At 47.0% G+C, this 18,814-nt stretch overlaps 2 protein-coding genes across 3 annotated transcripts; one reads left to right on the forward strand and one right to left on the reverse strand.

Annotated features, from left to right (window-relative positions):
• Window positions 1-641: 641 nt before the first annotated feature.
• Window positions 642-1,964, forward strand: PYCARD (PYD and CARD domain containing). The gene is made up of 3 exons (XM_012731798.1): window positions 642-931; window positions 1,201-1,269; window positions 1,642-1,964. Exons 1-3 carry the CDS (start codon window positions 661-663, stop codon window positions 1,893-1,895), a joined length of 594 nt encoding a protein of 197 aa, XP_012587252.1. The 5' UTR covers window positions 642-660; the 3' UTR covers window positions 1,896-1,964.
• A 5,387-nt stretch (window positions 1,965-7,351) lies between these two features.
• FUS (FUS RNA binding protein) lies at window positions 7,352-17,614 on the reverse strand. Of its 2 annotated transcripts, none has more exons than XM_012731974.1 (15): window positions 17,542-17,614; window positions 16,018-16,042; window positions 15,774-15,928; window positions 14,959-15,100; window positions 14,598-14,785; window positions 14,191-14,386; window positions 12,544-12,578; window positions 11,061-11,093; window positions 10,264-10,367; window positions 9,474-9,603; window positions 9,151-9,252; window positions 8,901-9,024; window positions 8,504-8,604; window positions 7,962-8,109; window positions 7,352-7,679 (listed from the first exon to the last, which is right to left on the reverse strand). In XM_012731974.1, exons 1-15 carry the CDS (start codon window positions 17,552-17,554, stop codon window positions 7,640-7,642), a joined length of 1,536 nt encoding a protein of 511 aa, XP_012587428.1. In that variant the 5' UTR covers window positions 17,555-17,614; the 3' UTR covers window positions 7,352-7,639. The 2 variants fall into 2 exon arrangements, with proteins under 2 accessions (XP_012587428.1, XP_012587427.1); XM_012731973.1 differs by having other exon boundaries at window positions 14,959-15,103.
• Window positions 17,615-18,814: the final 1,200 nt, after the last annotated feature.

Below are 18,814 nucleotides of genomic sequence, written 5' to 3' on the forward strand. Positions count from 1 at the left end.
CAGTGGGTCTCCACCCATGACCTTTCCCTCCAGTCAAGAATTTTCTCAACTATTACAAGAATCTCTTGTATTCACTTCCCAAAAAAATTCTACTCCGCAAACCAATTCCGGCTTCCAGGAAGCATCAGGACAGGGTTATGCTGAGATATTTACTAAGTGGGTGAGGAAATATTATCCTCATTTTACAGATGAGGAAACCGAGACTCAAAAAGCATACACATCTCTCTATCCTGTTTACGTCCCATTTCTTCTTTATATGTGGAATTTGGGGAGCTAAATGTTTCTTGCTGTTAGGAATCTGAGATTCCATGACATGTGAGAAAGGTAAGGTAAAGGTAGAGATTTCAGGGTTCTAGAATCCCTAGAGTCTGAGCCTTAGCGCTTCAGCAGATCAAGTTTCTGGGTTGGGTGGTGGAAGCCTGGCAATGCAGGCGCCACCCATGAGCCCTCTTGCCTGGTCTCCCACCCAGCAATTCCGCCAGTGCCGACCAGAGGACGCAACATTGGCGCCCCCCAAAGGCATGGAGACCGAACTACTCCGAGGACAATGGGGTGGAGTCGGGAGAAGGCGGGGAGACCCAGGTTCCTCTCTGAGCCAACTTCCTACTCCAGAAGACACCCCAGCGCGAGTGAGCGGCGGCAGTGTGAAACCCCGGGGAAATGGGGCACGCGCGCGATGCCATCATGCAGGCTCTGGAGAACCTGAGCTCCGACGAGTTAAAGAAATTCAAGTTGAAGTTTATTTCGGTGAACCTGCGTGAAGGTTTTGGGCGCATCCCGCGGGGGCAGCTGCTTTCCATGGACGCCATGGAGCTCTCTGACAAGCTGGTCAGTTACTATCTGGATGACTACAGCATCGAGATCACCGCAGTCGTGCTGCGTGACATTGGCATGCTGGAGCTGGCGAGGGACCTAGAGGCCACCAGCAAGGGTGAGCGCGCCCCCGCCAGGGGGGCCTCCTCCGCTACCTCTTCAACTATCCCTCTACCTCAGAGTTTGACCCTCAGACACTTTCACTTCCTGGTCCTTCTACCCTCTAATAAAATATCCTCTTACTGGGAATGGGGGGCGGCTTCCTGCTTGGTCGTGAACCAGCCTCTCACTTGGGCTTCAGATCAGGGCATCTCCCACGCCCCTCAGACCCCTCACCCCGTCCATACTGGAGGTAAAGTTGAAAGGGAACCATTGGACTATTTACAGGATCTGGAGCGGCGCCAGCGTCAGCGTCAGCGGAGGCCAAGGCCCTTCCCTTGATGAAGGCCAAGCAAGGTGAGAGTTTCACACCCATCTCACCTGGGATCCTCCCCAGATCCTGGATCAAGGCCCTTCCCCAGAGTACAGTCACAATAGATGCTTTCACCTCCAACCTCCTGCCTCCCCAGATCCACCCACACCCCTGCACAGGGGAAAACCAAGCTGAGCTTCCCAGCCACTCACTCCACACCTCCTGGGGCTGGGCCTGGTGGAGGAGGGAAGTTACATTCACCCAACTCTATCCTGAGCCCTGGTGGCTGCTCCCCTTAAGTCCTACCCCTTTAGGGGCTACACACAGAGCAATTTCTAGAGAAATCAGGTTTCCACAGACAGGCCCTCACACTGAGCCTGGGTGACAGCTCACCAGTTCTCCTCCCTCCTGCCCAGCACACTTTGTGGACCGGCACCGCGCCGCCCTCATCAACCGCGTCACAGAGGTGGATGCGGTGCTGGATAACCTGTATGGGAGCGTCCTGACAGAGGAGCAGTACCAGGCAGTCCGAGCAGAGAGCACCAACCCAAACAAGATGAGGAAGCTCTTTGGCTTCGCTCCAGCCTGGGACCAGAACTGCAAGGACCTGCTCCTTCAGGCCCTGCGGGAGACCCAGTCCTTCCTGGTGGCTGACCTGGAGAACAAATAAGGCATCTTCCCCAGCAGTGGCCCCATGTACACCCCCTGGGCGGTCTGATTCTTTTATACACAATATGAAAAACGCATCCTGTCTTCGTGTTCTTTTCCTGCATCCAGCCTTGTTAGTGCATGCAGAGCTAAGTGGTACATCCAAGTACCAGAGAGGATTGGTGAAGCACTACTCACTGCTAAGGTAGAAGGTTCCCCCAAACGCGTCATCCTTCCTGCCTCAGCCACTGTGGGATATTCCCTCCCTCAGAGCTATTTGTTGACTCCCCTAGCACTATCCACAGAGGGTCTGCCCTTGAGATTATAGCTAACCTAGTGGCCAAGGTGTAAAAGTGAAAAGATATACAAAGGGAGCAGGGTGGTTTTGCTGGAGGCTACAAAGTTTGTTGTTTTGTCCCTGGAGGGAACAAAATTGTAAATGAGGGCAATTTTCAGAGCAACTATCATCTAAACAAGGACAAAAAGCACAGGCTACCAAGTATTCATTCCTTTCAGCACTGGCACCATCAGCTTCCTCCACCCGACCCTGGAGCAAGGGTTTATATAGTTTACTTAGAAAACACCCCACCACAAAAGCAATCATGTACTTTGCCTACAACTGGACCGAGTTCTTCCTTTCCTTCCCTTCCAGAAATAGTGCTTGAACCTTCCAGAGGCTGATTTGGAAAGGATAGCCTATCCTCTAACTACACCTAAACACACTTTGCTCCCAAATTTTTTCTGGCCTTGAAGTGGGTGGAGGCATATACAAAGCATCAGAGGCCCAGTAGCCCATTCTTTGTTGATTCACCACATATGGGGAAGCCAGGTATTAGGGTAATGACTGGCTCTGTGCCTTTCAGAATGATACCCAGTCAGCAAACACAGCTGTATGGACTTTAATAACTTCAAGTAGGTGACAATAAGCAGCTATGTACTTTATAACTTACATGTACATCTTCAGAAGCATGTATGAACCCCATTCTGACAATACATATTTCCTTCCCATCCCTGTGATCTACTTCATCACCAGAACATGGAGAAAGTGGTTACTGGGAAGCTAACATGTACCCACTGTCAGGCCCTCCCTGGTGGTGCAACAGGTGAAAGCACAGCACCAAGCCACTTTGTTTTAGCACTCATTCAATGCCCGGCCAGGGGTGACCAACATGGTGCAGCAGGCCTCTCCTTTTCCCTGCTCCCAGCAATGCTGCTTTCAATCTGCCTGCTCCTCACCGTCTATGGTGAACCCTTCTCACTACCCCTATACCTCTAGCCTGTACCTGTCCTGTATGCATAAATCTTTTTAAAAAAATGTAGCCATTGTCAAGGCCATCAGGGACTGCTGCTGAAGCTACCTGGGGCACCAGGAGGAAAGGTGAGCCTCTTTAGCAGCAGGAATCAGCCCTAACACCCAGTATCCTGGGCACTACTCCATGAAAGTCAATGCTCCCCATACCTCCTCAACTTTGGTCTTTTATGAGTCTTCAAAGTCAAGTCTCATTCAGTCCCAGATGGATCAGTGTTCACCTGCATGTGACTTTCCAGAACCAAAATTGTTTTATCATCCCTGTATCCTGCACATATGGCAACAGCCTAAGCAGAAAACAAGAAATCTTTGCATGTTCCATAAAGCCCAGATTCTCTAGCCATCATCTATTCAATCACCTTCCTTTTCACTTACTGCCCCACCAACTGTAGGTATGCCCAACAGGCTACCAGTACCAACCCTTCAAACTGAGTGTTACCACTAGGTCACCAGATGGTGTACAAGAGTGAGTGATTAAAACAGATTATGGAAATGGACTGTCTCGCTTCAAACAGGACATCTAAACTTACCTTTCAACGTGTATAAGAACCTTACATGTGAAAGGTACTGACTGGATACCTAGGGTTGACATGATTTTCAAAAACTTCAAGGGAACCTACGAATTCTCATGGAGATAAGGCCAACAATTTAAGCAAAAAGCACAGCATAGCAACTAAATGTAAAGGTCAAATTCCTGCTCTACATCTCAACAGCTGACAAGAGGCCAGTGTGTTCATAAAAGCACTTTTAACTGAACTGGCCTTAGGCAAGGGCTTATCAGTGTCAGCAATATTCTCCACTAGGCTATTCTTATTCCCAGCCCCTCCATGGCTCAGAATACTTGAAACATTTTTTTTGGCTCAAATCTCCATGCAAAACAAGGACTGAGAAAAGCTAAAGCCAATGTTGGCTGGGCCTGTAATAATTACCCTTCCGTGGCTGACCACTTTCTTAACCCCTAGCTTGCACTCTTTGGCGGGAAATTTTTGCAGTTGGGAAACATGAAAGGAATGAACAGGAAACAAGTCTGCCAAGTGTGCTGAGCCAGAAAGCTCTGGGCCCACCTGGGCCTCCTTATAAATTACAATCCACATGCAAAAATAAGTTGTCAATGATTCATGAGAGTCCAACTCAAAAGACACTGCTGTACAGAAAACTTCTCATACTCACAGCCTTGTAGAGGCTTTCTCACATGCCTTACTTTTTATGCAGGAGTATGTACACAGGGTAGACTAGCTTTCCCTGGGACTACATGGACACTGAACAGCTGCAGGGGATTATGCAACACTGCCACCTTGAGGTGCATGCAGGATGGCGCCCGCAAAGCTAGCTTCCTGAGCCTTTCAAAGGTTCCTTCTTCCCAGACACTCAACTTACCTTGTTCTAGTATGGTCCCCCACCCTAGCAGGAAATTTCGTTATCTTCAATATAGGCAAACTCCTTTCCTTAGTCCTTACACTGGTGGTACCTCAATTCTTCCACTGAAGTTCTCTCCAGCTAACTATAGCTCCAACTTTCAGGGATAAGCCACAGTCCAAGAAGCAGAGAGTACTATTTCCAGACCCAAATTCCTGCTGTCAGATAGGTACTTTTCTCAAGGATGCTGAATAGCTCCTTTAACTGCTAGCATCACAGGACTGAAGGCCTGATAAATTTCTTCAAGGTCTGAAGTCAGATCTAGGCAAGATCCACTTGGCACTAACTTTCTCAATAACATGTACACATCATGTCTTTACTTGCATGGGGCAGTGCAAATTTTGATGCAAACTTTCCTCTAAGATTACAAAAGACTAAAATAAAAATTAAACAAAGAGGCTTTTTAAGTATTGAGGGCCCAAGGATAGGAAAGAAGAGTCAGAGACCTGGAGGGAAGATAGAAGATGTGACCCCAAATCTCAAGAGTTCAGCTTCTGAAGATTAGTGTGATGAGACCTGATTAAACTACCCATAGCAGATAAGACTGGAAATACACCACCCCAAAGATTTAGTGAATACGTCAATCTAATGCCTGAACCATAAACCTTAGTTCCTGGTCACTCTACCCATGACACCTCAGTGCTACAACCAAAGTCACTAAAATGCAGGAGGCCCAAAATTGTGATAGGGAGAAAGCTGAAGACCTAACAGAAAACAGATCAGATCTGCAAGCACACTACTCTCCCACACACTGAGGAGCTACACTGCTCCTCATTTTAGGTTATCTAAATCCCAATTCAAAAAAAAAAAAAACACTTTCAAGATGACAGACCATTTTCAGTAGTTCAAGATTTTACTTATTCTTTCACATTACTCTAGAATACTAACTAGGAACTGCTCTCAAATCCTCATCCATCAGAAACTATCAGTAAATGCAGCAAACACCAGAGGGCTCATAATCCAAAACCCATAGGTCACACCCATTCCACACAATTCAGCACCAGAACCAGCTTACAGAACCAATGTTTCCTGTTATTTCTGCTTTCTTCTGAAAAAGCCACCCCACCCCCAAATAAAACTACCCACCAAGACACCTAGACCTCCATTTCCTTTTACTTAAGGGCAAAGACAATCACCCAAGCCCTGAGAAAAGCATGAATAGTCCCAATAATCAGATTCCACGCACAGATTCAACCACCTTCATACCTAGCAGCAAGGGCCAAGGAACCACAAAGATCAGAACCCTATTGAGTGAAACAAACAAATCTGACAGACTGGATCAAACCATTCAAGAAAGCAAGTCAGGAAAAGTAAAAGCAGCCTAACCACACCAGAGAAAACACTACTGCTAGTGCTGCTTCCATGTCGCACATAACATAAGCCAAGTCAGTTTTGTCTGGGAAAACATAGGCCACTCCCAGCCTTAGGTTAAAGCAGCCGTTCCTTCTGCCTCCCATCTCACCAGAAATTTGGGAATAAAGCAACTCCTGGGGCAACTTTTTAAAACAAAAACCATTTCCTGTCCAGGGATCCCAGGTAATTGGACTGCAAACTATGCTTCTCTGAAATGCCCTTTACCACCAACTCAAATTACCAGTTCTACCTAAAGCAAACTATCAGCAGGTTCTCTAAACTAAGGATCAGCAGAAAGGTGTATGAGGAGAGATCACTGTCTTGAGAGTTGACCTCACTGGCCTGCCGCTCATATCTAATACTAACCCCCCACCACCACCATTTAAGAGGGAAGCTTTCCACCCCAAAATCACTGAAGGCTCACGTCTAACATCTCAAAAAACACAGGTGACATCAGTTCTCTGGGCACAAGCAGAATTAAGTGATCCTGATTTTCTACAGCAACTATGTCCCCAAACCCCATGACTAAAGGGTCTTTCACCTTCAATTACCAATAACTGCCTCTCTTCCTTTCCCACTAACCATGTGTTCTTCCTCTTAAATTCAGCATCCTTTTTAGGTCTAAGCAAACAAATATTTAGGATGTTTGTACTTAACGATGCAAATGCAGGGGTAGAAATGAATTCTGACTAATAATCATGATTCTATTTTCTGACAGCCACATAATCCAGGTACCAGGTACTCTCATGTGGCCTGTTCTCCCAGGGCAGAGAATTAGCTCTATGGAACTTTGCCCTAAAGTTGGTGCTCAAATGACTCAACCTAGTTATATGCTGTCTGAGTACTGTCCCCTGCTCTCTTACTAAAGGCAAACCTGAAAACCAGCCCTTAGGAAATTACAAAGACAAGAGCCCTTTAAAACGGTGAAACTTAAAAAATAAAAGGGTGAAACTACAGCTCTCCTTGGTGGCAGAAGAGGTTAAAATGAATGCAGCACAATGAAGCTCTCCACAGCCTCTGCAGCACGAGTTTGATTGCCACCCAGGGAGCTGACCCACATGGCGCAGCAGACCTCTCCTCTCTCACCCGCTGCTCCCCTCAGCAGCAGTGTCTTTCAGTTATCTGCCTGTTTTGCTCCCCACTGTTTCTGGTGAATCCTTTCACTGCCCCTGTGGCCTGTACCCCAGTTCTGGATGCAAAAATAAGGTCTTAAAGTGTGAAACTACTATAAGTAGTAAACTAAGACCAGTATGCTAACAGATGGTGCAAAGATCTCCCACAGTTGAATAAATTATAGGCAACACTCTTCCATCAGCTGTTGTTCATTTACCCCACTCATACATCCAATTTCTGCCACTACAAAATAAATAATTTACTTTCAAGGATACCATTGACCTTTTCTCCCCGGACCAAGTACCAAACACTTTATTCCAGCTCCTGCTAGGCAGGTCGACCTGAAAGTTCCCCATATTGCTGACCTGGTTATCAATCCTTGAGGAGAGTGAAACGGGGGGAGAGGAGGAAAATTTAACTAAAACGATGGTTTTTAATGGGAACCAGAGGTATGGTTACAATTACATAGTCCGACACAAAAAACCCATGGGTGGTCAGAAGTTGGAAGGTTACAAAATAATGAGGGTAACACTGGGTACAGGAAAAAAAGCTGTTCCAGAACATCAGGAGCCAGGCTAATACGGCCTCTCCCTGCGATCCTGTCTGTGCTCACCCCTACAAGAAAAAAGTATCCATTAGGATCAGTTAACAACCTCTTTTCTCCACCCAATTCCACCCAAAAAATCCTAGGCTGCCCATTTCCCAAGAAATGAATCTTATCAATACAGAATAGATATGCTTGTAGATCAATTCCCCTAGATAATTTTCCTCCCCTACCCACAATGTCCGTTATGAGTTCTCCAATCTAGTCCTCAAAATGAAACTACTTTCCCAGCAAAACCTTGCAATCCCATTATGTCTATTACTTTTTTAAAAAATTTCAATTTAGTCTCTTACCTGGAATCCATCTTGCCAGGGCCAAAGCCACCTCTGTCCCCACCACCCCGGCCCCCTCGGAAGCCCCCACGGTCCCCGCCACGGCCTCGGTAGCCGCCCCGATCATAGCCGCCTCTGCCACCACGACGATCATCTCCATAGTTACCCCCTAGGACAAAAGAAATGACATTTATCTCAAGTCCCCTTGCACTCTAGTTACCTACTTAAAATTAAGGACTTTGGGGGGCCTCCCTGATGGCACAACGGGTTAAACTCAACACCATCACTGTATTACCAGTCACTAAAGCGTAAGTTTGCTCCCAGGCCAGGGAGCTAACTCACATGGCATAGACCTCCTTCGTGTCATCTGTTACTGCTCTCAGCAGTGTATTTCAGTGGATCTGCCTATTCTGCTCCCCATTCTTGTCTCTGGGGAATCCGCTCCCCTCCCTTCCTCCGGGCTATGCCCCAGCTCTTATATGCATAAATAAAAATAAATCCAAAATATAAAAAAAGCACTTCCTAACCGTAACTCACTACCACTCTGTCTACCCCTTTCTCACCCATATGAGAGCCTCCTGGTCCCCCTCCTGGGCCATCTGGTTTAGGAGCCTTACACTGGTTGCATTCATTCCTCCAAGAAAAGTTCATATTCTCACAGGTACTGAGGGAAATGAAAACAATTAGTTTAGGAGTGGACAAGATCTAAACTTAGAACAGATTCCTGTGACCTAACATGTACACATCAAGAAAATTAAGACCTCAGAAAGACAAACAAGTCTTAATGCTCAGAATTACAGATTCCAGTCCTCAGTCCTTCCCAGATAGGGCAACCTTACCTAGGTACGCTCTTGGCTAATTCTGTAAAAACAGTGTGGCGTTGAGATTAGTTTGGAAAACACAACTGTACCATAATACCAAAGGGGAATGAGAGAGCCAAAAAAAATTTGTTTCACTCACGGGTTAGGACATTTCCAGTCCCCAGCTCGCTGCTGTCCTCCACCACCTCCTCCTCCACTGGGGAATCCTCCCCGGCCACCACCACCACTGCCACCACCTCCATAGCCTCCACGGCCCATGGGTCCTAAAGCAGATACATGTATGCAGCTTTTTCTACTTCAAGTTCAGTTAGCCTACTCTCCTACCACATTCCCTTCCTATCCTCCCCTCTTCCGCAGTCTTTAACCAGCAGCAGAAAACAGCCTCTCACCGCCTCGGCCTCGGCCTCCACGACCATTGCCACCACCCCGGTTGAAGTCCGCTCGACGAGTAGCAAATGAGACCTTAATAGGATTCCCGGAGAACTCTTTACCTAAAGAAACGAGGCAAGGTAAGAGACTGTTTGTTAAGATCTGTGGGTCCAAAGCAGGATAAATACAACCAAAATAACTGACTTTCTGAAAATCAGTTTATAATTTAAGACACGAGCAAAAATAACTATACTGAAGCAGAAGATAAAGTGACAGAAGATTCAATGATCTGTTGTGCTTCCCACATTTACCTTACCCCCAAGCCCCATTCTTTCCTACATACCATCAAACCAGTCAATTGCTGCTTTAGCAGAAGGTGGGTCATCAAATGATACAGTTGCCTCTCCCTTCAGCTTGCCTGTTTCCCTGTCTGTGTACAGATTAATCATGGGTTGTCCTGTTTTCTTGTTTGTCTAAAGAAAGCAAAATGAAACAGGTCTTACAGGATATAGCACTCTACACCCTCTCCATCTCCAGAACAGCACATTTATCATAACCATACTCCCATTCCTCTAAGTCAACAGTTCCTGTCTCACATGTAACTTGACGTCAACTATATTTACTCCCAATTTAGTATTCAAAGATAAAACTACAGATTAAATAACACTCAGGTTTAAGAGATTCACTCCTTCTGAATCTACTATGCCTTTCTGTGTCAAGAACACTCTTCTAGAAAATAGTAACTACCAGGCCTTCCCTGGTGGCACAAGGGGCTGAAGCACCGCACAATGAAGATATCCACAGCCAATGCAGCATAAATTCAATCCCTGGCCAGGGAGCTGACCCACATGGCCCAGCAGACCTCTCCTGTCTCACTCGCTGCCCCCCTCAGCAGTGTATTTCAGTCTATGTGCCTGTTCTGCTTCCCAATGTTCTCTCTGGTGAATCCTTATACCACCCCCCACCCTCTGAACTACACCAGCTCTTGTATGCATAAATAAATCTTTGGATAAAAAGGAAAACTACCAACTAATGCTTTCTTCAACAAGTCAAGCTGGCAACCTTTCACTCAATTATGAATACAATCCCTAACTATGCAAACAATCATAGAAAGCACCCCTATGTTCAAGTACCTTAATAATACCAATCTGCTTGAAGTAATCAGCCACAGACTCAATTGTAACATTCTCGCCCAAGCCTTGCACGAAGATGGTATTATTGTCTGAATTATCCTGTTCTGCTTGAACATCAGAGGAAATGTGAATTTGAAGAGAGAAAACAAGCAAAAGTCAGTGACTCTTCATAATCCAACTTTAATATTTGATATTCAGCTTTCAAAGAGTATACTTTTAAACCAATATAATCTGACTTAAGGCAGATGGACAAAATGCACACACCCCTTTTTCATTTGAATGAGTATCTGCTAGCCACTTCTCAAATTTAATGTAGTTTTAGAACTACCTTTTGAAGCTTGTCAATGCCCGTAAGTTAACTGCCCAAGATGTTAAGTTTATGCCAACTTTCAAGAACCTATGAAACCTATTTGACACTATAAAACCCAGTCCTAAAACAAATATAATCAAACAAAAGATAAAAATGCCTCCGTTATGACTTTCATTCACTAATTTTGTCATGATCCACATTTCAAAAAAACTAACCAGCTGTTCAAAGTGTGGTCCACAAAAAGATGTGTCAGCCTCTCCAGAGACTTGGTAAAAATACAGATTATTCCCAGCTTCCTCCCAGACCTTCTAAATTGCCAGGGAGGAAACTACTAGGTATTTCTGATACATGATCATTTACAAAATCCCTTTTCCTTCTTTTCCATCCTTGCTCCTTTTAGACCTATTTTTTCCCCCAAGTGTCTAAACACATCTAGGAAAAATTCTGTTTGTTACTCAAAGCTATTTCTTCTCAACTGTGGACTCACCAGAGTCATGACGCGATCCTTGGTCCCGAGGACCTTAAGTGACATGAAAAAAAAAAAAAAAACAAGGAAAAGAGTTTTTGTTAGTCAACAAGTAGAGAAAGACAAAATATTAACACCACATCCAAACTCTTGCAATATTATCAGGTAAGTAAGTCCTCAGAGCCTCACTTCAAACCCTGTTGGGGGTGCCTGCCCAGAGGAGAAAATTCTAGGCAGGGTTGGGGAAGACCCCACAGGGATTAATTCCACACTTCAGAAAATGCTGCCTCCCCCAGCTCAGGCTGGGAAATGTCCTCAGCACAGATTTGGGGGGTGATGGAAAGGGTAGGAGGGAGACCCATTGAAGTTAACAAACCAACTCATTATAGCTTGGCCCTATTCTCTCACCCGAGAGAAATGGGCTCACTACCAGCAATGTGATGTGCATCCATCCAGTTTCTCCAAACTTTTAACACCAAAGACACTTATCCCAGGAGGAACAATTTTTAATCTTTAGAAACAAACGTCCTTAAACCATGTTAATTAAGTTTCCCCAAAACCACATGAAAATAAAAAACATACATAGTAACTATTGTTTTTTAAAGCATGTCCCAGGGAACAGACCAGAAATCTTATTTCCATAGCGCAGCCTCTATTTTTTTTTTTTCCAGAGACCATCTTTAACCAAAGTTTATCTGAATTCACCACATATAAATGTTGTACCCATACTCAATGACACCTAAATCATGAACCCAAGCCTTTGGCTTTAAACATTGAAACAAATCAAACAACCTTTTTGTTAGTTAACCAAACCAGAAAAGTTCCAGTTTACTGGGAGACTTCTCAAATTTGCCATTTTCCACGAATTCATTTTGTGCTGTTTAAGACCTGGTTATTTCCCATGAGCCACACATGCTCCCAACCTTTCTTGAAGTAGTCCACACCTTCCTTCCCAGAGCTAGTTATCTATATGCCCATCTGAGTTGTGTTTAAGTACATATATATAAATTGCATTGACACCATTCAGTATTTAATATATAAATATATACCAACTTCACCAGCCTCAGGGTAGGGCAATATTTCACATCCCTCTTCCAGAATTAAAACATTTGAAAGTTGTTACACACACACTAGGCCTTGGACACACTGATCAAAAGGACTCTAAAGCCGAGTTGGCACCACATGTTCCAGCACACTCTCCAGGTTTCTCATAACGGTGGATACTAAGTGCCAGATGTGGCAAACGCTCCTGTCAGAGGCCTACTAAACACCTCTTATAACCTGGGTCAAACCAATTTGGTACCAGACGACTGAGTCTTACCCCTGCCTGCCTCCAGGTTAGCACACATCTGGCAGCAGGTGGCATTCTACCCCACCCCTTTCTGGAGGTGGTTCTGGACACTTCAAAACCTTTTGACACTTAAAACACGCTAGACAGCTGCAAATGAACAATCAGACAAAGCATTGCTGGGAGTTGGGAATTTTGGAAACTCTGTTCACTTACCACCAAATTTATTGAAGCCACCACGGTCACTTCCGCTGGAGAAGACAAGTTAGAAGAAAGGACATGAAGCTTCCAACGGCTACAAAAGGGCGTTTTTGATTTTGTTTAACATTCCCCAAACATGGGTAGGTGTTTTGGGAAAAAGATACAAGTGGCTACTAAAATACATTCCCCTTCCTGACCACCCCTTGTCTGACCTTTGAGCATGTCACACACACGTGTGCAATTTCTCAGACACAGTTTTTAAGGAATTTGCTTTAAAAGATTATATATCTGTATTTCCTCTGGAAAAAAAAGACCCAATTTTTCTTGGTTGTTCTTCCGACGTAGATGTTTTTTCCTCTTGTTGTGAGTGGCTGACAACCCAGTAGTTGGTTTAAAAGCCCTACCCCCAATTTCCCCAGAAGACATTTCACACCAGGCTGGGGTAGCCCTGAACACGTATTTGTGGTTTTTGCTTTGAAAGCAGCAAGCAGACCCAACCCCATTCCATAAAAAGTCAAAACCAAAGGCAATTTCCCCTTAAAGCAAGACAAACTTAGCTAAGCCCTATCCTAACTACTGAGCTGTTTTTGATCTCCCCCTACCCCCCGGGGTCACCCCTTCTACACTGTGAGAAGAGCGGAGTATTTTGCAATGTCACCTTTCATACCTGTGGCACATAAAATGCAGAGCAAGTTAACAGTCACATAACAGTTGTTTTTCTTTTAAAAAGTTTTGCATTAAACACACGCACACAACAGAGTTGTCCTCATTTTTGCATGGTTGAGATTGCCCCCTCCCACCTCTGAATACTTACCATAAACAAACTCATTAAAAAACCTACTTTTTCCCAAAAAAGTAACACACTGATATTTCTCCCCTTTTCCAGGGAGACAGAATAGGGTGTCCTTCAAAATCATATTTACAAACAGATTTGACGACTGCTGTAACATCAAATCTAAGATTTTACTACTTCCAAATCAACTACAGCAGAAAGAAGAAAAGGTCCAGTTGGGCCAAGTAACCAGGGGAAGGGAGACAGTGGAGCAAATAAGTGGGGTACCACTGTCAAGCCTGATGTATACAAATAGTCTGTACACTTCCATCAAGATAGCCCCATAAACCAAGTCACACACATAAAATCATTACTGTCAATCAAATTAGTGCAAATCAAACTCAAGGACTCAAATGACTACAAAATACAGGAAGAGCAGCCATTCCTGGAAGCTGAAGTCAGATAACCATTAACAACTCCCTTAGAGGACACATGGGAATCCAAGTAACAAGGCTCCCTATTTCCCAGGAGTGGGATCATCGGTTTCACTTTGTAGAGAAAGAAGCTTTACTGCCATGTTTCTTGCCTAGGACACATCAATGACTCCAATCCATACACACCCATATATTTTTCCTTTTTCTCTGAAAATAAGTGTGAATACTCAAATCTCAACTCAGAGAGGTCTGGGTGGGAGTTCAGGCTCCCAAGTTCGCACAAAAATAAAATGGGGATGTACGAAGAAACAGTCACTGCCTCCCACCAAAAATCCAAGTCCCCGCAAAACTCTAGAATAAGACTAAACATGCACTAAGGGACTGGGGTTTACGGGATATCATGCAACCCTCCACACTCCCCCACCAATGATACACCCTAGCTCACTAGACACCTACCCCATGCCGCCTCTGCCGCCACGGCCACCTCCACGACCTCTAGGTTCGTAGCCACCACTGCTGCGGTTGTAACCACCGCCACCGCCCCGGCCGCGGCCCCCACGGTCCTGCTGGCCTCCCCCGTAGCCACCGCCACCACTCTGGTCCTGATTGCCATAACCGCCACTCATGGAGGATTGATCTTGGCCATAGCTACCTGTCAGGAAAAAAGGGATGCTTTTAAAAAAAAAAAAAAAAAAAAAACCCTGAAACATGACACAGAAGAGTGCAACAGTAAGACCATAACGGGAAAGAAAATCAAAGGATAGCTAGAAAATTAACAAGATTTTAAAGAATCTTTATGTTAAAGGTGGACAGATCCATATAGAAAATGACAGAGAGAAGACAATACTTAAGCCACTACTCACCTCCACCACCCCCTCCGCCACCTCCACTGCTACTGTTGTACTGGTTCTGCTGTCCATAGCCTTGAGGGGGGTTATAGGAGCTTTGCTGCTGCCCATAGCTTTGCTGCTGTCCACCGTAGCCAGACTGCTGGCCATAGCCTCCACTCTGGGGCTGTCCGTAGCTGCTGCTCTGAGAACTGCCCCCATAACTAAGGAAAAAAAAGAACAAAATGTCAACATGTCCAAAAAGTTCCGTCCCGTCTTCTTTACCAAAACAACCTTCCCTCCCCCTTACTCTTCATATTTGTTCTTAATCCTGCTAATTATCATTCCGCATTTACCTCTTACCTTCTAGGCGCCCCAGCCCCACACAACTGCTTACCTTCCCGAGGTGCTGCTAGGAGCTGGCTGCTGGCCATAGCCAGGGTAGGAGGACTGCTGCCCGTAAGACGATTGAGAACTCTGGCTACTGCCATAGCCGCCAGCTGAGCCATATCCCTGGGGAGCTGACTGAGTGCCATAACCTGCTACAAGGAAAAGAGAAGTCACAAAAGCAGCAAAGAAAAAAGGCTGAGAATGAGCTGAAGAAAGCACTGCCTACTATACTATCGAATACTCACCCACACTTTTGAAAAGGCAACCTCTTAAAAACTGCTAGTAAATCTTCTAAATCATAATCAAAGCTACCCTTGTCTTCTAAGGCTCATGTTCCAATTTCAACCAACTTCAGAGCTTCTACCTCATCTCAGCATCCAAGACCACCACCACACAGCCCTAGAGATCCCTACAGCCAACGGGTCTGTACAGTTCAGGCTTTCAATTCAAAACTCCACCTCCTGGTGTGCTGCTGCCATATGTAGTAATCTGACTTCAAATTATCTTCAAGCAAATAACCCCCCCTTTAAATACCAAAAGCCTACACCTTTCCCTTCTAGAGACTATGCCTACTCCCCCTTCACACATTTCACTTTCATGTGGAAGGAAATACAACATAATAAAAAGGGAAAAAAAGAGAAAGGGATGCAGAATCACAAAACAATGAGTATTTTTGTTTGAAACAATGAACATTTCAAGGCCTTTGTAAGAATTACAGACTAAGGGAAAATAGTTAAAGAAATGACATTTGTGAACTGATTATTTTTAAGGTAACATTTACAAAAAGCAGGAAAAGGCAATTTCATCCACTGAAAGACTCACTGTTCTGGGTCTGTCCATAAGAACCACCATAGCTGCTCTGGCCATAGCCTGAAGTGTCTGCTGACTGGCCATAACCACCGTAACTCTGCTGTCCATAGGGCTGATTGCTCTGCTGGGAATAGCCCTGCCCAGGCTGGGTGGGGTAGGCCCCATAGCTGCAGAAAAAGAAAATCAGTGTAATCAGAAAGTTACCTTAGGCTCCCTTATCCTCTACAAACTCTAGGAGCTCAAAAATGACACTCACCTTTGGGTTGCTTGTTGGGTATAGTCTGCAAAAGAAAAATACAATCCCATTACCTTAAGGCATTTCTAAGAGTTGAAAAGCTCAAGGTCAGATTAAACACACACACAAGATTATGTTGCAAGAAAGGGTAGAAATACTCCCCATGAAAACACTAGTTGGCTGCTCCAAGTCGTCTAGCAATAAAGAAAAAAGCACATTTCTACAGAAACGAAGGGACCTTAACTAGTGGGAAAACCAAGAGTATTGGTACACACACTTCTCTGCTATTTCAAGTCAGGCCAAAACTGCATGCATTTGCACATATTTCGCTTCCACACGGTGAGGGCAGCATCACCAGGTCACGACAGTAACTTCCAAAGTTACAGAGCTAAGCGGCCGTGCTGGGAATATGGCCTCCACTCTGGTCAACCGAAACCCAAAGACCCAAAGAAGGCCAACACCTCCAAGGAGACCATCTTTCCACCTCTTGACAACTTCGGAGACTGGCAAAGCCACGCAAGCAACAGAATCCCATCACCCCCAGCAAGGGCGATCAAGGGCCAATTACTCTAAGGCGGCCCGTCACCAGATGCCCAAGCCTCGCGCAACGGCTGGCTCCCCACGCGGAGGTCACTTCCTCATCCACCTCGCCTTCCTCGGAGCTGTGGGGAGGCCGGTGCGCCCAGGGTAGCCGAAGCGCTTTCACTACACCACAGCGAAGACGCCAGAGCGACTCCTCTCCCACGGTACAGGAAGCCAAGCGCTTCCCCCGCAGGAAAGGGCCCAAGCACCGGGAGAGGGTGTGGCCTCGGGCGGCCGTTCCTCTCGGTTCCCACCTCAGAAATTGTAAATTTAGGCGGGAAACGCCTCGCGCTCCGTCTCCAAGTCCACTGAATGATCCCCCAAACCCACCCCTAACCGTTAGGCGGGCGCGCGACCCCGACGCCGAGCCCCCGCCCCCGGCCGCGTGGCAACCGAGGCGGGAAGCAGCCGGTCCCGCCCCTTCCCGAGAGACCCAGGCGGCGAGGCCCACACCCGACGCGCGCCGCGGAGTCTTCAGCCGAGGGTCTCGCGACAAAAAGCAGAGCCAACACGAGGCGGGAGGGGGCTACGAGACGCGAGAAAGGGGGGAGGGGCTAGGAGGGCGCGTGCGCGTACCGAGTGCCCGGATGCAGCACTGCGACAAAGCGGGCCCGAGAGCGGGTCTGGGAACGCTGGGGGGGGCGGGGGGAGAGAAGAGACTCCGAGGACCGAGCATTTCCATCTGTGCCTCACGTTTCAAATCACCAAGAGGCGTCCCTCCCAACCCGCACCTCAAGTAATGGGACGGCGAAGGGAAGCCCTGCCTACCCCGCGCGAGGAGCCAGAGAAGCAAAACAAAATGGCGACATCAGCCAACCCCTTCCACCCCTTTCCGTTGCTTCCCGCCACAGCGAGAAGGTCCTACACGCGACTGCCGCCCGAGTCCCACCGAAAAACAAGTCTAGCTGGGAGGGAACGAGGCCCCGGGTTGGCGCGCCACCACCGCCACGCGCCCTTACATACCGTTTGAGGCCATGTCCGCGCACGCGCGCACAGGCCGACAAGCAACAAGGTTCCACCAACACAGAGCACCGACGCCGCGAGGACTGAGCGGCCCCGCCTCCTGCGTCGAGGTTTATGTACGCCTCCCCGCCTACGCACCGCGGAGGACCGCACCAAGTGCGGCAAGCACAGGGGGGCGGCGCGGCGCCTGCCCCGCGCCAGGCCGCGTCGAGCGCTCGAGGAGACACCGGGAATTAGATCAACGAAACACCTTGTAAATAATTTATGGAATCAACTTTTCATAGAAAATAGAGCCGGTTCTGTCTGTGAGACTAACCCGAGATCTCCCTCCACCCCCACGGGAGCGTAATGGTACGATCTGATAAAACCTCTGGGGGCGGCGCGAGGGGCCCGGAGCGCCCGCGGACGGAACTCTAGTCAAAACCGGGAGTCGCCGGGCGGGAACCGAAATTCCTACGGCTGGCCCCTTTCACTGGGCCCCACTTTCACTCCCTAGGGCGGGCTGCGGCCCTCCGGCCACCTTCCCTGCACCAGAAGGGCATCCCTTGGACTGCCAACCGCCCTCATCTGGCTCTAACGTTCTCCACCCACGGCTGGCTTTTCACTTTACCCCGTCTCAGACTTGCGTCGCCCTGGTCCTTAGTGAGATTTATGGATTGTGACGTTTGACCTAAAAGCATGGCGTTTTTCCCGGCCCCCTGTGCCCTGCTCTGGCCCGATTCCTCACCCGAACCCTCCGAGTTTTGCCCCTGACTAGCCGTAGGCCTGGACAGCCCGGGCTTCCAGTGCCTCAGAGTGCGCCGAGATTGGAGAGCCCCCCCCCACCCACCCAAGCTTTTTACTGATAAGGGGATAAGGAACACACTGAGGTCCAGTAATTGATGTTTGTAGAAGGACCTAAGTGGTTTCAAAAATACACAACAAATTGCGTTCCCATCTTGTGAAGAAAATTAAGATTCTCCATTTGGGCCCTCCCTGGTGGCGCAACAGGTTAAAGCACAGCACTATGAAGCGATGTAGCACCGAGTTCGATCCCTGGCCAGAAGAGCACCAACCCAGCAGACGCCTCCTGACCTGCCTGCTGCTCCCCTCAACAGTGTACTTCGTCGTTCTATCTCTTCTGCTCCCCACGCTGTCTCTGGTGAATCCTCTCACCCCCTGCACCTCTGGCGTGTACCCCAGTTCTGTATGCATAAATAAATAACTCTTTAAAAAAATCTGTTTTACAGGTAAGTGAGACTCAGGCAAATGCAAGGCAGAATTGTAGAGCAAT

This window comes from Condylura cristata, unplaced genomic scaffold (genome assembly GCF_000260355.1).
Source record: "Condylura cristata isolate star-nosed mole 26May11 unplaced genomic scaffold, ConCri1.0 scaffold00032, whole genome shotgun sequence".
Classification (NCBI taxonomy): Eukaryota; Metazoa; Chordata; class Mammalia; order Eulipotyphla; family Talpidae; genus Condylura; species Condylura cristata.

Excerpts from the sequence above, each read along its gene's own strand:
- PYCARD (XM_012731798.1), top strand. The coding sequence starts at position 661 with ATGGGGCACGCGCGCGATGCCATCATGCAGGCTCTGGAGAACCTGAGC. Across the intron at positions 932-1,200 it reads CCTAGAGGCCACCAGCAAGG|GATCTGGAGCGGCGCCAGCG; the intron begins GTGAGCGCGCCC and ends GACTATTTACAG. Across the intron at positions 1,270-1,641 it reads CTTGATGAAGGCCAAGCAAG|CACACTTTGTGGACCGGCAC; the intron begins GTGAGAGTTTCA and ends CCTCCTGCCCAG.
- FUS (XM_012731973.1), bottom strand. Across the intron at positions 8,605-8,900 it reads GACTGGAAATGTCCTAACCC|TACCTGTGAGAATATGAACT; the intron begins GTGAGTGAAACA and ends CATTTCCCTCAG. Across the intron at positions 8,110-8,503 it reads ACCAGGAGGCTCTCATATGG|GGGGTAACTATGGAGATGAT; the intron begins GTGAGAAAGGGG and ends CTTTTGTCCTAG.